This window comes from Podarcis liolepis, assembly GCF_965112155.1.
Source record: "Podarcis liolepis genome assembly, chromosome: 10".
Taxonomy (NCBI): Eukaryota; Metazoa; Chordata; class Lepidosauria; order Squamata; family Lacertidae; genus Podarcis; species Podarcis liolepis.
The window spans coordinates 56,980,824-57,004,030 of NC_139562.1; the positions used below are offsets into that span (position 1 = coordinate 56,980,824).

General features: G+C 41.2%; 1 protein-coding gene across 2 annotated transcripts in view; it reads left to right on the top strand.

Annotated features, from left to right (window-relative positions):
* Nucleotides 1-20,886, top strand: part of PRKAR2B (protein kinase cAMP-dependent type II regulatory subunit beta) — a 61,352-nt gene extending 40,466 nt beyond the window's left edge. The window contains exons 3-12 of one of the 2 annotated variants that reach the window (XR_014516612.1): nt 2,349-2,401; nt 2,811-2,894; nt 8,399-8,505; nt 10,516-10,669; nt 10,881-10,982; nt 11,707-11,781; nt 14,323-14,388; nt 14,576-14,714; nt 15,820-20,309; nt 20,407-20,886. Coding sequence is in view for 1 of the 2 variants with exons in the window: in XM_083463707.1 (XP_083319833.1) it covers nt 2,349-2,401; nt 2,811-2,894; nt 8,399-8,505; nt 10,516-10,669; nt 10,881-10,982; nt 11,707-11,781; nt 14,323-14,388; nt 14,576-14,714; nt 15,820-15,953 (914 nt within the window). In the remaining variant the exon portion in view is untranslated. Of the gene's footprint in view, nt 1-2,348; nt 2,402-2,810; nt 2,895-8,398; nt 8,506-10,515; nt 10,670-10,880; nt 10,983-11,706; nt 11,782-14,322; nt 14,389-14,575; nt 14,715-15,819 lie in introns of both variants that reach the window. The other variant, XM_083463707.1, reaches the window with a different exon arrangement.
* The last annotated feature ends 2,321 nt before the right edge of the window (nt 20,887-23,207 follow it).

Sequence of the window (23,207 nt, forward strand, 5' to 3'; positions counted from 1 at the left end):
GATACGTCAGTGCTTCCGCTTTAAAGTTTGGGAAAAGAAACCTCACTTGCAGGACTGGTGTGAGGATTAATGAGGTGAATGGTTGTGTATATGAGACCTACAAAAGGAAACTTATAAATGCAGTTATTTGGGACTGCTGGCTGCTAAGGCTACGAACGTGCAGCTATCAAGTGACAACATAGGGGCTATGGCTGATGGTGTTAAAAATGCTTCGGGTCAGAGGTTTTCAACCCTTTTGGGTCCACGGCTCCCTTGACCAACTGCATTCTTTCTGCAGCAGCCCTGTGGGACTCAGGAGCCCAGTTGCGTCACCCCTTGCCTGCAGAGCTGGCAGCCCCTCACCCTTTTTAGAACACCCTTCCTTGTGGAATGTTCCCTCAGCCTCCCCTCTCCTCGGGAGTCCTCCAGGCAGCTGCTGCTGCTGCCCTGGTCTCTGAGCTGCTCCCCCTGCCCAGCCCCCAAGAGAGGTGCCTCCATACACTGTCCTGCAGGGGCCTGGGACTTGTCTGTCCATTCCCAACAGCAACCCCTGGCCAGCCCCAGAGGCACCATTTACCTGCTGAGCTTGTAGCCAGGGCTGCTGCAACAAACAGTTGTGCAAGCCTTTGGGTGGCAGAGATGCAAGAGGGCATCAGAGGATGAAGGGAAGGGAAGAGGGACAGAGGCCAGTGTTGCCCGCAGCACCCCAGACCGTCATTCAAGGCACCCCAGGGTGCTAAGGCACACTGGTTGAAAACCACTGTTTTAGAGCATTTGATTTCCCTTGTTTAATTTATATCAGGAGCTACTGTCGAACATAAAATAACTTTTATGATTTCCTTCACATAAAATATATAGTCCTGGATATGCTCAAGGATTTGAATAAGAAGAAATTTAGCATTTCTAAGGCAAGGTAGTCCTAACGCAACGCTATGCAGATTGACAAAGAAATACCTTGTGTGGAAGAAGTATTGGCTGAACTTTTATGTTACGATATATATGCAGCCAGATACCAGCTGTGAGATATTGTAAGCAAACAACTACGCTTCTGGCCAAGTGTGCAAACGGCTCACAGAAGAACGTAAACCTTGGTACAGCTTCAAAAATGGCGATGCTGCCAGTTTGATAAACAAATAATTGGTGAGGAATGAACTGTGGTGACTTGAAACCTTGGACTGCAACGTTTCGTTGGCTGATTGTTTCAATTTAAAATATTTTGCTTAAAAAGGTGTGCTGAGAAAAACCCATACACAGGAGGGAATGCCTGTTTTAAGATGGTGCCTCTTGTAACATGTATTGTGACAAAATGCTGTGCAGACATTTTGTGATGGAATCTATTGTGTTACGGAATGTGAAATAGGAAGTAGGAGAGAAGATGCTTACGTAGACATGGCTGGTATTCAGACTTCTACACCTAGGAAATTAAAATAAAATCACAAGTTTTGAATATGGTGCTGTGTGCTTTCTAACATATGACAGACGGATATAGGCAAATTCCTGGATGTGCCCAGGATGGCCTCACTAGTTTGATATAGAAGGGATTTGTGCATTAGTAGGTGGAGCCAACCCATTCCAGCCAGGACTCTCAGGGGCATCTGTTCTGTGTGTCATGGTTCAATCCTGGAAATGTTGGTGCTTAGCAATGAATTTTCTTCCATTGCTGGGACAGAACTCTGGCACTTGCACAATATAATAATCAGGAACCAAGTATTTCTGAGCATTTGCATTTTGCATTTTTGTGTGTGGCATCCATCTTCATACTTCTTCATTCACATGATGGCAGCAGCAGAAACAGGCACACAAATGTCGCTTCGGTGGAGCATCTATTTTATACCTCTTCGCCTCTTGTTGCCATGCACAAGCCAAATCATAGGGAAATGGCAGTGAGGTGTCTCAAGAAATACAGTCGAAACTTGTTATTTGCACTGGGGAGAAAAGAGGGTTAATGAACCCTTTTGCCTGCATCTCAGCTTGCATGAGACAAGAGTGTTGGGTAGTGGGACTGGCATACTACCAAGGTGCTCACTTTGAGGCCTGTGTTTCTTTGAGCCTGGTCAAAATTTATTGGAATAATCTAGAAGATACTCCATAGGAAAGATTGAAGGAGCTGGCTTCTTTTGGCCCAATGAAAGAAATATACAAAGGGAATCATATATTTGCATAAAGTCTCTCTTTCTTTTTAAATATACCAGTAATTGTTTCAATTTGTTCATTTCAGGTGCATTTCTTTCGAGAAATGCAAGACGATAAACAACAAGCTACAACAAAATAACACAATTCTAAATGTTCACCATTGAATGTTGGTCTCAAAATAGAATTCTGAGAGCATTTGGTTTGAAACTCAGTTCATATTTTCGTTGTTTTTGTAGTGTGCGCAGAAGCTTATAATCCTGATGAAGAAGAGGATGAAACTGAATCAAGGGTATGTTGACTTTGTAGACTAAATGTATGTTTGTATTGTTGGAAGACAAATTCAGGAAATATGCAAACACACTCCTTAATAGAAGTTGTATCATATAAGTTTTTGAAAAATGTGTTAGAATATAAATTTAAAAACCCCTTTCTTTCACCATCATCTTTACTGTAATTTCCCTTTGATAGGAATCAAAGACTAAAGTTTCCTTTCATCATTCCAGTGCTGTGTCTTTTTAATTTGAGATTGATTTAAAATTCTGAAAGTCTCAGTTATTTCCCTGACAATATTTGTTTAGTAGTATGATTTATATCTCGCTTTCCAGGAGTGTTCATCTAAATTGTCCTTTGGCCTCTTTTAGGATCATTTTTCTTAAGACTAAGAGAAGTGAAATAGAAATTGCAATTATTTCTTCCAGATTATTCACCCCAAAACAGATGATCAAAGAAACAGACTGCAAGAAGCTTGCAAAGACATACTTCTATTTAAGAACCTAGATCCAGTAAGTGGTGACTTTATTTCTTTTAACGATCCCAGAAACACTTAAGAGATTCATCTTTCAGGGAAATTCTGAGATGAAGCATGATTCTGGGGGTTTGTTCCTTTAACAATAAATCATTGTGAAAGTTGGTGTCAATATCAAGAGAAGGTATAGTATTGTCTGTAACAAACAATACCAACATTCTTTTAAGATAAGTTGTTAGAATTGTTATATTCTTTGTTTCCAAAGGCCCATGTAGTATGAATGTGTTTGCTTGTATGAACTTGATATTTTATAAAAGTTGTTTAGAGTAACATTGATGTCACTTAATCTGTTTTGCATTTTTGCCTAGCTGCTCTACTCTAAACTTAATACAGTGGACGCTCGGGTTGCGAATGTGATCTGTGCACGTTTGCAACCCGCAGTGTCGCGTCTGCGTACACACGGGTGCAATTTGGCGCTTCTGTGCATGTGCAAGCGTCGAAACCCGGAAGTAACCTGTTCCAGTACTTCTGGGTTCAGCGCGGTGCGCAACCTAAAGCATCTGTAACCCGAGGTATGACTGTATGCATTTATTTTTAACCATCTAGACACAATCTGCTGCATTTCTGCTAGGGGCTGTGTGCGTGTCGAAGGCTCCTGCTTTCCTGTCTCTAGCTTGATGAAGATCTGTGCATTGTAGCAGAAAAGTGGCGTCCTCAAAGCTGTCATAATCATGCTTATGAGCTGGGAATGGGCATAGCTCAAAGGTAGCTTTGAAAACAAAAAGGTTCCAGGTTCAGTCATTGGCTTTTCCAGGTAGTGCTGGAACGCTGTCTGAAACTCTGAAGAGCCACTTTCAGTCATTGTAGACTCTGTTGACCCAGATAGGTGAATGGATTGACTCAGTACAAAGCAGTTTCTGGTAGTCTGATATTCATGTATTGCAGGGAGTATTGGAGTCAGTTCTATAATGTGGAAAATCGGTGCAGAAAGGGTACTAGCGTATAGCAAGTAGATTTGTACCTTGGATCCCGAACGCCCTGGAACTCGGACGCTTTGGCTCTCAAACGCTGCAAACCTGGAAGTGAAGTGATTGTTCGAGTTTGTGAACGTTCTTTTGGAATCCGAGCATCTGGCAGGGCTTCTGTAGCTTCTGATTGGCTGCAGTAGCTTCCTGCAGCCAATCAGAAGTTGCGATTTGGTTTTTGAATGTTTTGGAAGTCGAATGGACTTCTGGAATGGATTCCGTTCAACTTCCAAGGTACGACTGTATGGATTAATTTCACTCTGTTTTTGTAGCATTTGTGTCACAATTGGGTTGACTGTGACACCTATTAAATACTGTGTCTTCTCCAGGATCCCAAGCTCTTCGTGACAAGCACCTCTGTGCTTCTGTGCTGACTATAACAGCTGTCAGAGTTGATTGAGGTGCAGGGATGGGTGTGCAAAACACTGGTGCAGGGAACAGGCTAATTTTTCACAGAAAAAAACAGTGCCCGTGCATTTTGCCTTTTATCTCAGGTTCTAAAAATGCTAGAAGCTTACTCTTTTAAAAAAATGGAAGCTGGAAATCTGGGGGTTATCCAGGAGGCACATTGCTCCCTTGCACTCCCCCCCCCCCCCGCAGCATGGATGCCCATGTGTGCAGGGGAGATTTAGGAGCAGTATAGGAAAAAGTAAAGGACTGGTTTCTCCCAGGGAGATGTGTCTCCCATAGTTGCAAATTATTGCAGTAGCAGTAGGTCACAGGATCCTTCCATAAACCTGAATCATCTGCTTTTGGTCTAGGGTAAACTGTATAGTAAGGCGAATATCCCTTTCCTGTGTACCTGCACCTCTTCCCTTGCAGGCTGAATGCCAAATTACCACCAGAGTTGTATATGCTCACCAAGCGTTGAACTTGTGTATAGCTACTGGCTCTGTCTCAACATCACATCCACGTTTGCTGTGGAAATTTGGCACAGGCTAGATTTTTCTAACGCTTTGTGGAAGTTGTCCTGACAACACAACCGTGGAGGTAAATCACCATTATGACACATAAAAATTTGGAGACATTGATTCTGATTTACAGAACCATACTTTTGAAGCAAGAAGGAATTGTTCACACATTGTGGCTGCAAACTTTGTGTGTGTGTGTGTGTTGTATGTGTACTAAATATTACCCCTCCCCATGCCATGTAGTATTTCACAGCATTTTGAAATAAGCTTTTGTATAGCTGAATTCTTTATAAAAATGTGGGCCGTGAGGCTGCTGAATGGAAGACAGCAACATTGCAGCTGATGTTCAGGGTTGGTGGCTGTAAGACAGCAGAGAGTGTAACAAGGGCTGAGAGATTGTGCGGGGGGGGGGGCTCGTTTAATCTCACTGTAAACAAGTGGTACAGTGACAATAAGGTATTTCTATTCTGTTTCTATTCTGTTACAGAACCCTGAATTGTAATTACTTTTCCTCCACTTTGAGGTCGAATTTTATCTGAAGTGCACAAGTAAACAGTGTTCCCTTGTATTAGATCTTTCTTAGAAAGCAAGCAAATGGTGACGTACGGATTAGTCAGAACCATTTTGCTTCAGTGTGCAGTCTATTTGCATAATATGGGAACAAAGCATCATCTATACTGAAATGTGCGAAGGGATTTTGTGGCAGCAGCAGGAATGACGGAGCCCGTGGCATCTATTACTCGAACCGATGCGAGGTCTTAGAACATTTACAAGGCTTAAATGCAGGGGAATGAAACACAGGATGTTTATAGAACGTATCCATCAGTTTGAGAAAGCGAAAGGTCAGTTTGGCTGGTACTGAAACCATAGGGGAGAGAAGGAGATTTGAGGCGGGGTAGTGAGAAGAGGCAGGGAAGCTAAGTAAGTGTTGGCAGAAGCAAAGCACATTGTTGGCTGCGGACCTAAATACAGGAACCTGAGGGAAGAATAGATGGAGCCAGACACAATTCTGCAGGAAAGATGGGCAGAGAAGATCGACTGTTTTAAATTAGGAAGGTGTGTGGAGCAGGCCGGGAGAGAGAGAAAATCAAGGGTACTGATCTGCACAGGGTCCTGACTAGGAGCTAGGATGGTGGAATAAAGGCAGGCTTGAAGACACAATGCAAAGCTGAGAAATAAGGTTGAAGAAAGTTGGGGAGGGGGATGTTGTGACTAAAGGACTAGAAACAAAAAGGCCTGTGAGGTGTTGGCAGAAGGGGAGTGGAAAGACCAGAGAGTTTAGAAAATGGGGGTCAGAAAGCCAATGGGGGAGCATAAGATGGCAAGGTCCACATCTTGAGAAAGCTCCTGTATTTTTAAGGGCCACATAGAAGGTGAAAATCTGCCAAGCATAACCTTTCCCATCGCTGCACTCAGTGACATCTCTCCTTCCAGTTCTGCTTTTATGGGGTCTTGGGGTCTCCCCCTGGGGGCCATTTAATTCCAGCTGTCAATGTTTACAATTGGGATGGCCCCTAGCATGAGGCAAGTAGTGTCGAAACCCAATGAAAACGTTGAGAGCAGGTCATTGGCAAGGAGCCAGGCTAGCTAGTAAGCACACAAGAATAAACATAATATAAACAAATGAAAAGTACAACAGGCTCCCCATCCCTTCATGTTATGCTGGTTAGCCAGAAGTACTATTTTCAATACACACACACACACACACACACACACACACACACACGAAATGCCCTGCCTGGTATGCCAGAATGTTGAGATAGCTGGATTAGCTAGCTAACTCAACCTTGCTCTTTTTGCTTTCTCAATTTCAAATTCTAAACAGTTCTACTGAATAGTTAAATACAGTATGTGGTTATTAAGAGAGACAGATTTATTACGTATTTTGTCTTGAATGCCTTTTAGTTATGGGTCATACAGTACCAGAACCTTGGTGCCTGCCCATAAAACAAGCCTAGAATGAGAGACTTGGGTGATATGAGCAGGTTTTAGGAATTATCTTCGTTGCGAGATTTTGTAGGCGATCCACAAGTTTGTTTGGGTCTTGGGTGTGAGCCTGGGTCAGTTAGTAGATCTAGGTGAGAGCCATGAGGCTGAGAGGTATTGAGGGGGGAAGTGTGTTGGAAGAACAGGAAATTTATCTTTGTATATTTATTAGTAATTCATGTGAATGGTTTTATTGTGGATTTTTTTTAAAAAATGTTTTTTTATTAAATATTTTCTTGAATTGGAAAAGTGCATACAGTGTCTCAGTTTTCCATTAATAAAATCTTTTCTACAGATCAGTTATATTCGATGTGAGACACTAATGTTATAGACAGTGTAAGTTTGCGAAGAACAGAAGGAGAGAGAGAAAGAGAGAGAAGGTTGGGGTAGTAAACTTTTTGTGGGTTTTTGTAAAATCTGTTGTTGTTTCCATTTGCTGTACAGTCAAACCTCAGCTCCCGAACGCCTAAAACCCGGAAGTAAATGCTCCAGTTTTCAAACGTTTTTTGGAACCTGAACGTCCAACGCGGCTTCTGCTTGAGTGCAGGAAGCTCTTGCATCCAATCGGAAGCCACGCCTCGGCCATCAAACATTTCGGAAGCCGAACAGTCTTCCAGAACGGATTACATTCGACAACCGAGGTTTGACTGTATAGTGCTTAGAGCATATGGAGCAGTAAAGAAATGGTCTAAGTAAATCATGATTATCCATCTTTGGGGATACTTTTTGTGTGCACAAAGCCCTCATAGTGGATGTTGCCGGAAGTGTACTGTGCCGGCATCTTCTTATCTTGTACATATGACATGATAGGACACACATGCAGCCCAGGGCTTTGCTGTCTGTCTGTGATGTAGGTGTTATGTACTGAAGTTCTCACCCTGGAGAGATTTGTCACATACGATCATTGAAGAAGCACACTCCGAGTGCATTGTGTTGGAGAGGCCCCTATCTATACTATAAATGGCCTGGGGGTCGGTTTGTTTTTCGTTTTCAGGTGGACAGGACCACAATCTTACATCTAGAAAGTCAAGGAAAATAATTGTTCAGGTGCACATGAGCCCAAGACTGAAGCCTGAAGCAAACATAATATACTGTACTGCCAATTTCTTAATCATAGTTAAAAGATCAGGAACAGGCTGAGTACTCACCCTGTTTCCTTTTTGCCTCTGTTCATCTGCATTCTTATTATGTCTGCACTGTGCTGATCAGGTTTACTTTTACCCTTGGTAAGCCAGCTTCAGAATCTGGTTGGAGAGAGAATGCTATATCACAGCTGACGCTGGAAGAGGAAAGAAGCAGAAATTTCCTTCAGAGAGGGTAGGCATGAGTGAGAGGGAGTTGTCTCCTCATCTGCATCATGTCTAAAACAGACCTAAGTGCCAGTGTAATAAACTAAAAAAACAACCTGGGCTTAGGGAAGCAAATGCATGTCACAACTGGTCACAAAAATGAGTCATGTCCCCCCCCCCTTCTTTTTTTAAGTCTTAAGTCATTGCATTTGAGAGTAGCCTTTAAATTAGCTTCTTGGATAGACATGGGGATCGTGGAACTGCTCTGAGCTCCTGGAAAGAAAAGTGAGCAATAAATGCAATAAATGAATTAATATTCTTGATTAACAGGAGCAGATGTCTCAGGTATTAGATGCCATGTTTGAAAAGTTGACTGAAGGAGGGGAGCATGTCATTGATCAAGGTGATGATGGTGACAACTTCTATGTAATTGATCGGTAAGTGTTTTTATTTTATTTTATGTACAGTGCGGTTGTGTGGAGGGCCTGAGAGTCCCAACATTATTTGGAGAAAATCTGCAATATTTTATTTACACTTTTTATTTTCCCAGTTTATAAACCGCTTCACGGCACTAAGCCATCTAAGTGGTCTACAATATAAAAATGAGATAAGTATTTCTAAAAGCAACAAAACCTTCCTTACAAACTCTTAAAACCAATAAAGGCATTTCTACAGGGGGCCTGCCTAATTTCAGCTGGTATTGATTCCCGGGTGCTGGAGCTGCAACACTACAAGCCTGGTTTCTGTTGAAAACTAAACACAGCTCTGGGGCATATAGTACTGTCAGCGGTGCCTTGGGCAGAAACCTACGGGGTTAAGTGGTCTCTTTGGTCTCAATGCTAAAAGCAAAACCTGGAAAAGGCACCTGGGAGCATACTAGCAGAAGTGTTTTATGGTGTCAATGTGATGCCCCTAATTATCTAATAAGCGGAATATTATGCAAGTATCCATACCTGCCACAGGCATGCGGGTGTCGCTGTGGGTTAAACCACAGAGCCTAGGACTTGCCGATCAGAAGGTCAGCGGTTTGAATCACCGTGACGGGGTGAGCTCCTGTTGCTCAGTCCGTGCTCCTGCCAACCTAGCAATTCGAAAGCACGTCAAAGTACAAGTAGATAAATAGGTACTGCTCCAGTGGGAAGGTAAACAGTGTTTCCATGCGCTGCTCTGGTTTGCCAGAAGTGGCTTAGTCATGCTGTATGCTGGCTCCCTCAGCCAATAAAGATGAGATGAGATGAGATAAAGATGAGATGAGCGCCGCAACCCCAGAGTCAGTCATGACTGGACCTATTCCTCAGGGGTCCCTTTACCTTTACCCATACCTGCACTGCCTATGGTGGGTTGCTCCCTTTATTTGGCCATATTTCCCTTTGCCCCTGCCAGAGCAATAGTTGCAGCATCTTCTTCACTGGCACCCAATATACAGCAAACAACCCCCCACCACACACAACCAGTGCTGAGTTACCAAACAGGCAGAGAAGGCACCGGCCTACGGACCCCATGCCTTTTAGGGGTCCTGCGACAACGGATCAAAATAATATTGATTTGATCTGGAAAGAAAATTTCAATCAAGCTTTCTTAATTATCCCACTAGAGAGAGTGTACGAGGACACCCCCTCCCCCCAGATTTTGACAGCCTCCATAGGGTTTAATCCAGCACTGCACACAAAACACACTCCTTTGTGCAAATCACACCCACTCGTTCTCCTCTCACAATGCACTTCCCAACCACAGCCAACCTGTGTTGGCTGAGGACATCTGATTTGCCTTGGCTGTTTGTATTATAAATGGCCATGCATGGCAGAAATCAGATGAATAAAAAGTATACTCTATGAGCAATGTAGTGTGCACAATCCAATAAATTAAGCATGCCAATTGTGATTATGTCCATAGATTGTATCCATATATGTATCATACAGACACTCTTGTAATGGAGCCGGGATGGGCTTGGGGTTCCTACTGAATGTAGATCCGATAGCAAGGCCAGGTAGTTAAACATGTAAAGTGGCCTGTTGCCAAATGAGACTATGCTCCACCTAAAAAAATAAGAAAAGTATCTGGGTGGTAGGGTTGAATTTATGCTTTATATGCCCATTAGAAGTTTACTTTTTGTTGGTGTGAGCTTGGTTGAGATTAAGAGGCAGTTTAAGCCTGTGTGCTTTAGTAAATAACAGAAAGATAGAACTAGGAGACTGGATTCAAATCCTTGCTCTACTGGTAACACCGTGGATCTCATGGGTTTCATCATCTCTGCTGTTGTTCTGCATTGTACAGTGGGGGGGGGGGAATGAATGCTGCAGAGGTAAGTGTTAAATTTTGGGACCCCACCCCTTAATTCTGATAATGAAGAATGCATTTTTTATGTAAGCAATATCAGCATTTCTTTTACTTTTAATCTTTCCAGCATTGCACACGCAATCTGTGTTCACTTTATGTATATCTTACAGAGGGACGTACGATATCTATGTGAAATGTGAAGGTGTTGGAAGGTGTGTTGGCACGTATGACAACCGTGGGAGCTTTGGCGAGCTGGCTTTAATGTACAATACACCCAGAGCGGCTACAATCATTGCTACCTCTCCTGGTGCTGTGTGGGGTTTGGTAAGTTTAATTCCTTTGGACTTGTCCTATCAGTAGGTTTTTTAAAATGTGTGTGTGTGTGTGTGTGTGTGTGTGTGTGTGGTCCGAAATCAACTTAAGTATACACAAATGTTTGCTTAGCTGCTGTGTTTAAATAATTGTACAAATTATCATTTTTAACCTCTCATTTTAACTTTGAACTTTAATACAGTTTTCTTTTCTTTTTTTAAAGGACAGAGTCACATTTCGAAGAATTATTGTAAAAAACAATGCCAAAAAGAGAAGAATGTATGAAAATTTTATTGAGTCGTTGCCCTTCCTTAAGTCTTTAGAAGTAAGTTATGTTATTAGTATTGTTTCATTTACTCTAACACAGTTATTTTTTGCAAATACATTTTGGTGTAATTAATTCAACATCTGGAATAATAATGGGGATTTTTTTAGAAACAAAAGCTGTGCATGCTTTTAATAGATTTGCTATAAAGAAAAACTGTTTTACTATGTGGTATGTTTTTGTACTTCAGTGATCATTACTTATCATGTACGGATTCTGTTTCCAGGTATCTTGTCCATTGCAAGTCTCCATCCCTATTTTTTTCATTTGGTGTGTCTCTTTAAATGTTTTGGTTGGATATATATGTACATGTTAGTCACAGTTGCTTTTCTTCAGGTTTCAGTCCATTGCCGTAATTCTCCATGTCTATAAGCCATGGGTAGCAAACTTCAAGCCTGGGTGCCAAATGTTCGTTCCCCAGGCCATTTGATCTGGCCCTCTGAACTCTTCCCAGGCCACAAATGTTCTTGCCTGGCTGGAATATGTCATTGAACTTTGATAACATCTTTTGCTTGCCTGGTTGGAGGGCAGAGACAGGTGTGTGACTGTGTGCAGAAACTAAGCTGCTATCGAAACATAACGTCCATCATTGACATGAGATCCTCGTGAGGTATCCTCAGGCAGTGGAAAAGAGAAGCACACACATCTCCATACTTACCTGTGCAGTGCTGGAGGTTATGCATGTATACGTTAGCAAAATTTGTCTTCCTTTTTTTGGTTAAAGCTTTCGGAACGGTTGAAAGTGGTGGATGTGATCGGCACCAAAATATACAAAGACGGAGAACAAATCATTGCTCAGGTATGCCTTTGTGTTCTGTTTGGCTAGTTATTCAGTAAGTATAATGACTTTATCTGCAAGCAGATCACACATAAAAGCATATTGGACAGCCTCAAACGTTGAAGTACTGAATTATCTGACATACAAGAAATAGCGGTGTAATCTAAAAGGCAATTACAATGAACACCAGAGTTCTGGGAAATGAATTCAAAAGATAATTTGAATACCAATAATTAAACAAGTACATAAATTATGCAGTCAAAGGTGTCTCTTTATCTTATTGTATGAAGCCATGTGATAAACCACCTTTGGTTTAGCTGCTTTTGTTTTATTTTTGAAACATACATGATAGCCTTTTAAATTATTTCCCTCCAGGTGACATTGCCTGTACAAAGCAGCAGTGTAATTACCTCAGCATCAGCTTACATAGACCTACTTTGCTTCTCCACGGACTTTCTAACCTACTGGACTATTTGATAAGGTCCCTTCCCGTCCCTGACCCTGTGGAAAAGCAAAGAATGTTTATGCATGCTTGCATGTGTGCATTTCTCTCTTTGTTTGGGGAGGGTGACCCACGGAAGGGAGAGAGAAGCAACCAGAGTGGGTGATGCCAATGACACACTCCTAAAAATTCCAAATGGGCCCCCAAAGGTTGGTGACCACTGCCCCATCCATTTCCTGTTTCATTTGACTTCATGCGCAGGCTTTTAGCAGGCTCTTCTTCTCTTTGGGTGAATTATGCCACAAAAAGCAGTTCAGCAGAGTGATTTATTTATTTTTGAAAAACATTTTGCTTTATTATATCTCTATACCGTACTGGCCAAGTTCAGATACAATGCTAAGCCAGGATTTAGCATTACGGGGAATGAACCTGCCTAAACCACGGGCCTAAGAAAATAAGAAGAGCGCTATTGGTTCAGCATTCCATCTTCTTCCACTGCGACCTGCCAGATTGCTATGGAAAGCCCCCAAGCAGGGTGTGAGCACAAAAGTACAGTGGTACCTCTGGTTACAAACTTACCGTATTTTTCGCTCTATAACACGCACCCGACCATAACACGCACGTAGTTTTTAAAGGAGGAAAATCCATAGGCATGCCACCCGTAGGCATTTCCTCCATAACACGCACAGACATTTCCCCTTTCTTTCTAGGAGGAAAAAAGCGAGTGTTGTGGTGCAAAAAATACGGTAATTAGTTCTGAAGGTCCATTCTTAACCTAAACCCATTCTTAACCTGAGGTACCACTTTAGCTAATAGGGCCTCCCGCTGCTGCTGCGCTGCCACTGCCGGGCAATTTCTGTTCTCATCCTTGGGCAAAGTTCTTAACCCGAGGTACTAATTCCAAGTTAGTGGAGTTTGTAACCCAAAGTGTTTGTAACCTGAGGTGTTTGTAGCCCGAGGTACCACTGTAATCAGCAAGTATTATTCAGAGGCAAACTCTAATTAGCTTTCTTTTGAAGTAGGTAAGGTAAAGGTAAAGGACCCCTGGACGGTTATGTCCAGTCAAAGGCAACTATGGGGTGCGGCGCTCATCTCGCTTTCAGGCCGAGGGAGCCAGTATTTGTCCACAGACAGCTCTCCAGGTCATGTGGCCAGCATGACTAAACCGCTTCTGGCGCAACGGAACACCGTGACGGAAACCAGAGCGCACAGAAATACTGTTTACCTTCCTGCCACAGCAGTACCTATTTATCTACTCGCACTGGAGTGCTTTCAAAATGCTAGGTTGGCAGGAGCTGGGACAGAGCAATAGGAGCTCACTCCATTGTGGGGATTCGAACCGCCGACCTTCTGATCGGCAAGCCCAAGAGGCTCAGTGGTTTTAGACCACAGCGCCACACGAGCTCCTTTTGAAGTATGAACCATGGACTCAAGGAACTGTGGTTTGTTCTAACTGTTAGCTAGCTGCAACAGCTCCTCTGTGTCATGATCACTGTTGCCCTTGGAAAAGTAGTCTCTCTGTTGTTCTGAGCAGGATGGACAAAGTAAACTTGCCATTTTTCTTGGCGTAGTCCTTGAGAATAGTTAGCAAAGGAACACGTAGAGAAGGCACTGCTTTCTTCCCCATTCGGCGCCTGTTTAATTTTTTGTTTCACCTGGGAGAATCTCATTGTTTGTGCATGGTTTATTTCCACCAATTCTCAGAGAGAACACTGTGAAGAGGACTCTTCCGGATTAGTTGCAGGCAGATGAAACTCTGGCAAGCTGCTGTATCCGCTGCCCCACCCTTCCAGGACCTGGCTGTTCTGCCTCTGCTTCCTCCTTTACCCCAAATTGATATTTGAGGATTGACTGAAGGAAATAACAGCTGAATTACACATTATGCATTCAAATCGCATGGGAACAGACCCAGCATTAATTAGGCTTGTTTTGATTATAAGGATGTGGAAGCTGCTCAATTGTTTATGAGAAAAGGAAAGGATAATTTCACACTGTCACACTGATAAACGTTTTTGGTTTTACATTGTTCGTATGCTTTTTCTTTTTTTAAAGCAACAGAACTACTAAATAACTACATTCATGTTTTTCTTATGGTGTTTCTTTTTTAAAAAAAAATACAGGGAGACATGGCTGACTGTTTCTTTATTGTTGAATCTGGAGAAGTGAAAATCACAATGAAAAGAAAGGTACATATTGTATTAATGTAACTGAAAAAACTTGAATTTTTTTCTGCTTCTTTACATGGTAAAAAGAACATTTGTGCAACTTTAATGGCATATTTCATTTATCACAATGTATTGAATATTATATGAGCTGTAACCCATTGTTTAATGAATGTCTGACTTCTGTACCTTTTGCTTCTATACCTTTTAGGGTAAGCAGGAGGTAGATGAAAATGAAGCGGTGGAGATTGCCCGGTACACTAGAGGACAGTATTTTGGGGAACTTGCTCTTGTAACTAACAAACCTCGAGCTGCCTCAGCATTCGCACTCGGTACAGTCAAGTGTTTAGGTAATGCAAAGTTATTTTATTTTTGTATTTGCTTTATTTTATGCAGCAAAGAGAATACTGCAGTTTCTCTTGGCGAGTGTGCATACTCTGTAATACGTATTTTCTTATACCATAAAGCCAAATTTCATTAGCTGCATTAAGTTCAATCAACATATTAGAACTTAACCTGTGCCTATTGCTATGATACCTGGTGATATTAGAAGAATCCCTTTATTTACAATATTATGAACACAGAAGTATTTTAACACCTTTCAACATGTTGTTTGAAAGTTGTATTCATGTATGGAAACTGTACTCTGTGGTCCTCAGAAACCTTAAGAATATTTTACTTCCTTGACAAATTAATATTTGGACTCACTGCAAGCTTCGAGGGGTGACATATTTCTCTAACAGTGGATTCAGAGCTAAAATGATTTGAATAATTGAATACATATTTCTTCTTCTTCTTCTTCTTCTTCTTCTTCTTCTTCTTTAAAACCAGATTAGACAGATTGACACATTAGAGCAGGAGTGGACAACTTTGGTTGTTGTTGTTGAGGACCGCATTCCTTTGGGGGGGGCGGGTGATTTGTCAGGACCGCATGATGCTGGTGTTGGGCAAAGCCAGATAAAATGAGATTGCCCACCTTTGTGTTAGTGAAAGCAGTGTAAACACCATCACCTGTATCTGTTACTCTTCATCCTGAAAGTTTTGGAATACAAAGTTGGATCCAAATATCTGCACCTAAAACAGATTTTTAAAATGATGATGATGTAGTTTTACTTATGAAAAAAGTGACTCAAAAGTGACTGACAAACAAAATAGAAATACTTTTGAAGATGGACAGGGATTTCTCAGTTGCAATACCTAATGCACTACTTCAGAAGCTGCTGTAGGAGGTCTCCTGGCTTTTGGTTGAAGGCTTTTTTGAGGACCACAGAGACTGCAGTGGGAAAAGCACAGTTGGTGCATGCAAGGACGTGGCTATTTTAATCTCGCCATGCTCTTTCCAGTTGTACTGATTTTAAATGTGTGCATTTTAAATAATCTTCCTATTATCGTCTAGATTTGGCAAAGTGAATGTTGGGACTTCTTCATTCTCTTTCTTTCCCCCCAAATTTTTAGTTATGGATGTACAGGCATTTGAAAGGCTTTTGGGACCTTGTATGGAAATAATGAAAAGGAACATTGCGAACTATGAAGAACAGCTAGTTGCTCTCTTTGGAACAAACATGGACATTTCCGATCCCAGTGCATGAAGTGCAGAACGAAGCCACGCGATCTGTTCATGAGAAATAGCACAGTAGTGGTTAGTCCACTGATAAATGTGTCTATCTTTCTGTAGATGCTAAGCATTTTTTTGTGATTTTACAGGGGATTGGGTTCGTTGGCATTTTATTTTATTTTCCCAACTTTTATTTGCGTGTTTTTACACTGTCATTCAAGTGTATAAGTAAACACGGCTGAGAAATCATTATGTTGGCCTGACCTTAAAGGATTGAGCCCATCAGTAACTCAGCTTCTAGGTAACACTCCAAAAAGATCAACCCTGTGTCTTTCATTTTTCAATGGGAATTTGCAATCTTATGTGCAGTTTTTGGGTTATAACCATTTGACACCTCTAAAAAAAAAGACCATGTCTTCTATAATAAAGTTACTAACATTTCTTTTAAATAAGTCCGTGATTGCAATCCAAACTCTTTGTGCATACTAGCATGTCTCTTTATTTTATTCCCCCCCACCCCACCCAAAGAATGGGTCTTTGCTTTCTACTTTTGGAGAAACATGTTTGTTGGTAAATAGCAGTGGTGGCTGTTAAGAGAGCTCCGCTTCACCTAAATAATACAGAACCCTTTGAATTGCAGCATATCTGTGGAATAAATGCATTCCTGCTTGTTAAATAGTTAATGGTTTTTGTTAAATATCTGGAGGTAAAAAGAATAAATAGGTGTTGGTGGGGTATTTGCCACTGACATAAACTAAAGTCAGGGTTTCGTCCATATGTCAGATAAATGTGGTATATTGAAAACGTTAGTGCACCAGTGTTCACAAGTATCTAGTATAGAAGGCTATATATTTGGCTTGTTGGCTCTTTGAACGGGCTTTATTTAAGGTGGTATTTATAAAAGTAGTTACCAGAAGCCTTCCAAACAGCAAACCATGGCTTTGTATTCATGATCAGTTTTATGAGCTAGGTCTGAGATTAGCTTTGTATTTTTATTTTTAAAGTCCAGTTGATTTTATAATAAGATGTCAGATTTCATTTAGGTATGTATGAAAGATACTGTAATGCCTTACAAGATGTGGAAGATTTATGTAATGCATCTATTTTTAGTTGCACTTGATTTATATATGTGGTATTGATTATTTAGACTTGAGTTGGATCTTCACTGAAAAAAAATTAATTTTGATTTAAGGAAAAGTAACTGTATAGGCAATGGTCATAATCTTGTATATAATTTGCATAAAACATAGTCTTCAAATCAGTTTTAATCCTGGTATAATCTGGGATTAGTTGCAAGGATTTCAGTGTCACAAGAAGGATCCTCAGTTAAACTGAATTACCTGGATTTGGGGTGACCTTATTCCACATGGTTTTTTTCTATTCCTTTTTAAAAAAAACAACAACACACAATATGTTTACTTTTGTGAAAAGATTCCCCCTTGTTTCAGATTCAGTGAACTTGGACAGTTCCTACCCTATAAACTGGTTTTAGCTGAAATAATGTAAATGGTGCCTTAGGCCACTGCAGCTAAAGCCAGGTCTAAGCTGGTCATGCTGTCCTCCACCTGTCTCTGGTGCAGGGATGTGCTAGTTTTCAGTGAATGGAGTGGTTCAAGGAACTCATGGAACAGGGCCACAAAGAATGTATGGAATGGTCTGCAAGGACAAAGGTCTAACACTATAGCTAGATCTATTTTTTGCCTGCTACAGTCAATCTAACCAGTTTGATTCAAAATAACCACGAAGAAAAAGAGTACCAGTTTTTAAAAAGTGTTGTCTTCCTTGGAAAAAAGGCTATCACTCTGCCTTCAACATAGAATACTGTTTTAACCAGCCTTGTAAATAAGCTTACAAAGTGTTTAACTAGCCTGCTAGAGGCTAACAAAAGAGGGGCAATGAACTCTGTCCCTCCTCCAGCAGCCCATTGCATTTCTGTGTTGTGCCATCTTGCTGGGCACAGAGTAGTCCACTCGCTTGTTAGCATAGATTTCCATGCACTCAACCACACAGAATTCCTTGTCACCTATGGCTACTAGGCTAGTGCTTAAATACAAGGCTGGCACACAGTGATTTCTTCCATTTTGGGCTGGAGAGAGAGTATTAACTTTGCAGTGCATATGTACGTTAGTGTAACAGTATATGGAACAGCTAGTGATTGGTACAAATGAAAAAGAAATGTACAAGGCAGATATTATACAACAATATTATCAGTGTTACATAATTTATATCATATGTTGTGATATAAATGACCAAGTGTCAACTTTTTACATAATCTTCCCGATAAAGCTCCTTTGTTCTTTGATTTGAAAAAGTGGTTGTGTTGTATACGAGGAAGAAACATCACAAAGTAAACTCCATGGCCTGGATGCAAAGAACTATACTACTAGTTTCATATGCGGAAGGGAGCGTGTTTCTTGAAAAGAAGTCGTCTGTATTACCAAAAAAGGGACTTTCAAAAGCCATAGAGTGTGGCAAGTTCTTTCTTCAAAGTAAAACAAAATCACACCTGCCGTAGCTCTTTGGATCCTGACCAACAACTTTTATGTTTCTAACTGATTATTCTTAAATATTATGTATTAGTTCAGTGGGGTTTTTTTTGGGGGGGGGACATTATGAATTACCTATGCGATAGTGAGTTCCACTCAAAGCCTAAAGAAACACCAGTGTCACTTCTGTACCTTTGAAATATCCTAGACATACACAATCACTGTAAGTATTGGACACTAGATTCAACATTTCACAAACCACACTATGCACCATTATGATTTCTGTAGAATTCCTCCACCTCCTGCAATGAATATTAGGGCTGCAATGCACAAATGCACACTTCCAGTCACTGAAAGCTGGTTTGCTTCAGTGTTGCTTCTGGTAGTGTGTAGATTTAAAAATTAAGCCACCAGGATCTTACTTGGTCCTACCCCTTAGCAAGGCATGATCACACATTAAATAGAACAGCCATCTGTAAGAGGAAACAGGTTTACTTGTACAGAACTATCCTATCATGAGTACAAAAGACTGGGTTTTTTTGCGGGGGGAGGGTAGTTTGCGGGGGGGGGGGGGGAGAGAGAGGTCCCAGCAGCTAGTCCCTGTCTTTTTGTGCTGTGTGTGTTAGTAGATGATCACCACTGTCAGCTTTGAGAGTATCAATGGTTTGTTAGGCAGGGCCCAGGGAAGTGCCTCTTCCCACCCACCTTCCAATGCTGTCAGAGCTGGGAGTGATGATCAACTCTTGGGAGAGCTCCACAAGCACAGATTGGATGTGTGGCCATCTGTCTGGCGGCTGTTGACATTGAGGTCAACAATGTGAATAGTTCCGCTGGGAATGTAGAGTAGCTTATCTCGCTAAGGATGTTGCATGTTGTGGTTTGGAATATGGGTACCCAAAGTAGCCTGGGCAGTGGGGCTTTGTGACAGTCCTTCTCAGCAGTGGGGTTGCCCGTGGACCTTGTTATGGCATAGACAGAATCAGGCCTGCCTTGGTTCGCCATTGTGCATGCTTCCTATCTTCCAGCTCTTTTCTTGGTACGGCCAGTATAGTACTGAAGTTGAGTCTTCATCCAGGAAAAAGAGTTACATTTCTAGATAAGCCATGAAGAAATTATCACAAGATGTTGTTGTGATAAATGAATACATAAATGCACCTTGAGAAATGTGTGTGTGTGGGGGGGGGGGAGCCACACAATTGTCCTTTGACCAGGGACACCTTAAATTTATGTGGAAAGGGAACGTCACATCAGGATATGTTCGTAGTTTTGTATCCCAAATGGACTTCTATATGTAAAAAAAAAGAACACTTGTTTGTCTTTTTAAAAGTAAGATTCCCATGCACACATACCTGGAAGTGTGTACACCCAGCGTGCTTGGATTGTACATTAACCCAGTCAGGGGTGCCAACTTGAATAAAATATTTGGGGGGGGGCAGTTAATCCTCTCCCTGCATAATCAATCACAAGACGCGGCACATGCACACCATTTGAATGGCAATACCGATCACCTTTTGGGGGGTACCCCCTCAAATATTTTATTGAGGGGGGTGAAGGGATCTCAGCCCCTAGGAGTTGGCTCCTATGACCCCATCTGTGTCTAGCACACTCCCAAGACCACCTGGAAGCCTCCTGTTTTATGTACTGTTGGTATAGAACCTGCACTCATAGGCCAAAAACTGCACAGTTGTTACACCTCAAAATCTGGGATTAAAGATCACGTGGGTTGGAGTTGACTTCATTGAAAAGTTATGAGATTCATTGAAATGTGAGGTGGTGGCACACATGCGTAGGGCTAGGGGTTTAACTATTCCAAATGATGGAGGTTTAAGTAAAATGGCTTGAGCACATGCATTGCATGAAGACGGTTCAGTTGCTGGCATCCCCAATTTGAAAAAAAGGATTTGGTGTAGAATTGTTGCTCTGCTATCTCTGCCTGAAGCTTTAGAAAGCCGCTGCTACTGTATCTCATACTGAACTAAGGGGACCAATAGTTTAATACAGTGGGTATCTTCCTATGTACAAATGTCACTGCTGTAAAATTGTGCCACTTCTTCCTACAGAAACTAGCTAAAGCCTAAAACAAGAATATATTCCAACAGCGTCACAACACCTTCCTGTAAGGGATGGTGTTTAGAGGCCTGTGTTAAATTAGACATCCAGGAGCATATAGAGGAAGTAACAGCTGTATTTTGAACTTAACTGGTTTTAGGAGTTACTGCTTTTGATACGTGTGTGTGTGTGTTTGGAATACTTTTAGAATATGGAAAATAACGATCTGCCCTGCACCTTTTGGATAGAGCAGAGTTTTAAAAACAACAACCACAAGGAAATATTCTTAATTTCCCTTAAAGACGTTTGTGTGCCACTCCCCTTTCCTGAATGTTAGTATTCTGTCTTTTTATTGATGCCTCTTTTTTATGGTACCTACGAATTGTGGAGATTTACAATGTACAAAATTAATAAATAATTTTGAATATAGAATATTTGTCATGAGTCTGTGGATTGCATTATCAGATCAGTTCAAACATTTCATATATCTGCTTAGCAGCAGCCCTGGATCTTTTGTGAAGCAAAGAGCATGGTTCGTATGACGTTTATTCACATTGTTGTTGAATTTATATATGAACAAGACACTTGCACTCCCTCTCCTGGGCATGATTTGAGTAAGAATGTTTGAATTGGTGTCTTCCATTCTGAAACTTCCTGAGAGCCCATATGGAATGAGCCTTACTAATGCCAGTGAAATTTTAAAGGGTGATAAGGAACATCAACCACAAGTGTGTTTGAAATATTTCTTGTATTTTAGATACCTTGCAACTAGTTAGCTGTAGAAACCAAATACTAACATCTGTTCCAGTTCAACCAGCTAGCAAGAGAGCATAATGACTGTTCTACTTAACTCCCAAATTAGTATGTCAGTCAGAGCACCTTCTCACGTTGCCTCAGGGACATGGATGACCATTTCTGTGACAATATGTTGCTGAAGTATTGTGTATTGGAGCCAAGTGAGCAGGGGCTAATCATGTGGATCATTTGCATCTGATCATTGTCCTCATTCCCAGCCAAGTAATATGGGAAAGGCCCACAAGATTGAATCTGTGTTGGTGGTTCCTGTTGACAGTTAATGCACCCTGTTTATATGTGTGTGTGTATAGTAACTTTTTATTTTATAAACAATAAAATATAAAAATATATTTTATTTTTATATAACTTTTATAAACGAAGATCATAGGAATAATGATCCAAATGAATAGATTAAGTCTTCTCATGTCATTTGTATATCAACTACAGAATGCACATTTAACTAGTAAAGTTTTTTTTAAAAGTATCTTAAACATTTCAAAAGAAAACATTACAAAAGGAAGTATAATATAAAATGTCCATTTAAAACAGCACAATTAGTAAGAGAATAAAATATTATCATAAGCATAGAACGTATCTGCTGCTGTTGCTGCCAGTTCTGCCAATGGTAAGTTCTCAGGCAGGCTCCCAAGCCAGGTTGAAAAAAGCCCTGCAAGGCAGGGAACAGGTCTTCCAGGATTCACAGCCAAAACACACTCTCCTTTTTATAGCTTTCCTTTAGTGCTCATCAATGATGCTGGCATATGCTTGGGCTTGTTTGTAACTTCCCTAAGCTGCTGTTTACATTTTAATATCTATTATGTGCTTAAAAATAACCTTCAAGCATGCTGGAGTGATTTAATTTTCCTGACTCTCCTTTTCGACATCCTTCTGAGATTTCTTCTCTTGAAATTTAGGGCCCCTCTGGACTGGTGGTTTTCGGTATGTGTATTCTGCAACATGCACTGATGGTGCATTAAAGATGGGTTCATACTGGATACATTGTTCTGGTTTAATAGGTGTCCCCCGATATTCCTGTACTGTATTATTGCCATCTGTGCTATAGCACAAAATAAGCAGGACAAAAATAGACCCCAGAACTTAGAAAAGTTACAAGATTTTAGCGTGAAACTATGGGTCATGCACCTATTTTGAAAAAAGCAGTATGACCACCCCAAAACATATGCTGCTTCAAATGCTACTCTGTTGAGAGAAATGGAGCATTCTGCATAAAACACTTTGGCCTTAAATAATCAAAACAGATTACAGATACAGTCTTCCAGCTGTTTGGTTATATGATTTAGGGTGGGCCAAACCCCATCTAAAATACCAGCTCCTCATTCCGGGTCAATCTCTTTTTTAAAAAAGTTTATTTGCATAGTTATAAACTACATAATATTATGATTATTTCATTCAATAAGACTTCCTAAGCATGCACATGTAGAGTAATGACTTGCTCTCAATTGCCTGGAGGTCAGGGAAAACTCTAACGTGATTGGGCTTTTCTTGAGTGGCATTATCTGCATTGAACCATCTCTTTTCCCATCCGCTTCCCTTCTCCGAAAAGGTAAGAGACGTATCTACAATACGGAGAACAGGAGCGCTCCTCCTTGCTACTGTGTTTGACTTAAAGGGTCCCTACAGGGCCACAATATGCTGGTTGAACAAATACACGTGTCCCTAAGAGTCTTGTTTACCAACGACCGAGAGCCTTCTGGGAAATGGTGTTCATTAGCCCTGCTCTAGCTAGCTTATAAAGCGAAGAGAAACAACAAATCCCACAGTCCTCTGCGGCTCGGGAGGCCGGCCAACACTTATTTACGACTCCGCGTTCGGGATGACTGGCAGGGCCTCCCGTCCAACCGAAGGCGCGGAAGGACATCAAAACAAGTCTGTTTTCCACGGAGGAAACCTGACAGGCATTCGCAAGATCCAATGAGCAGAAAGAAGCATTTGATGGG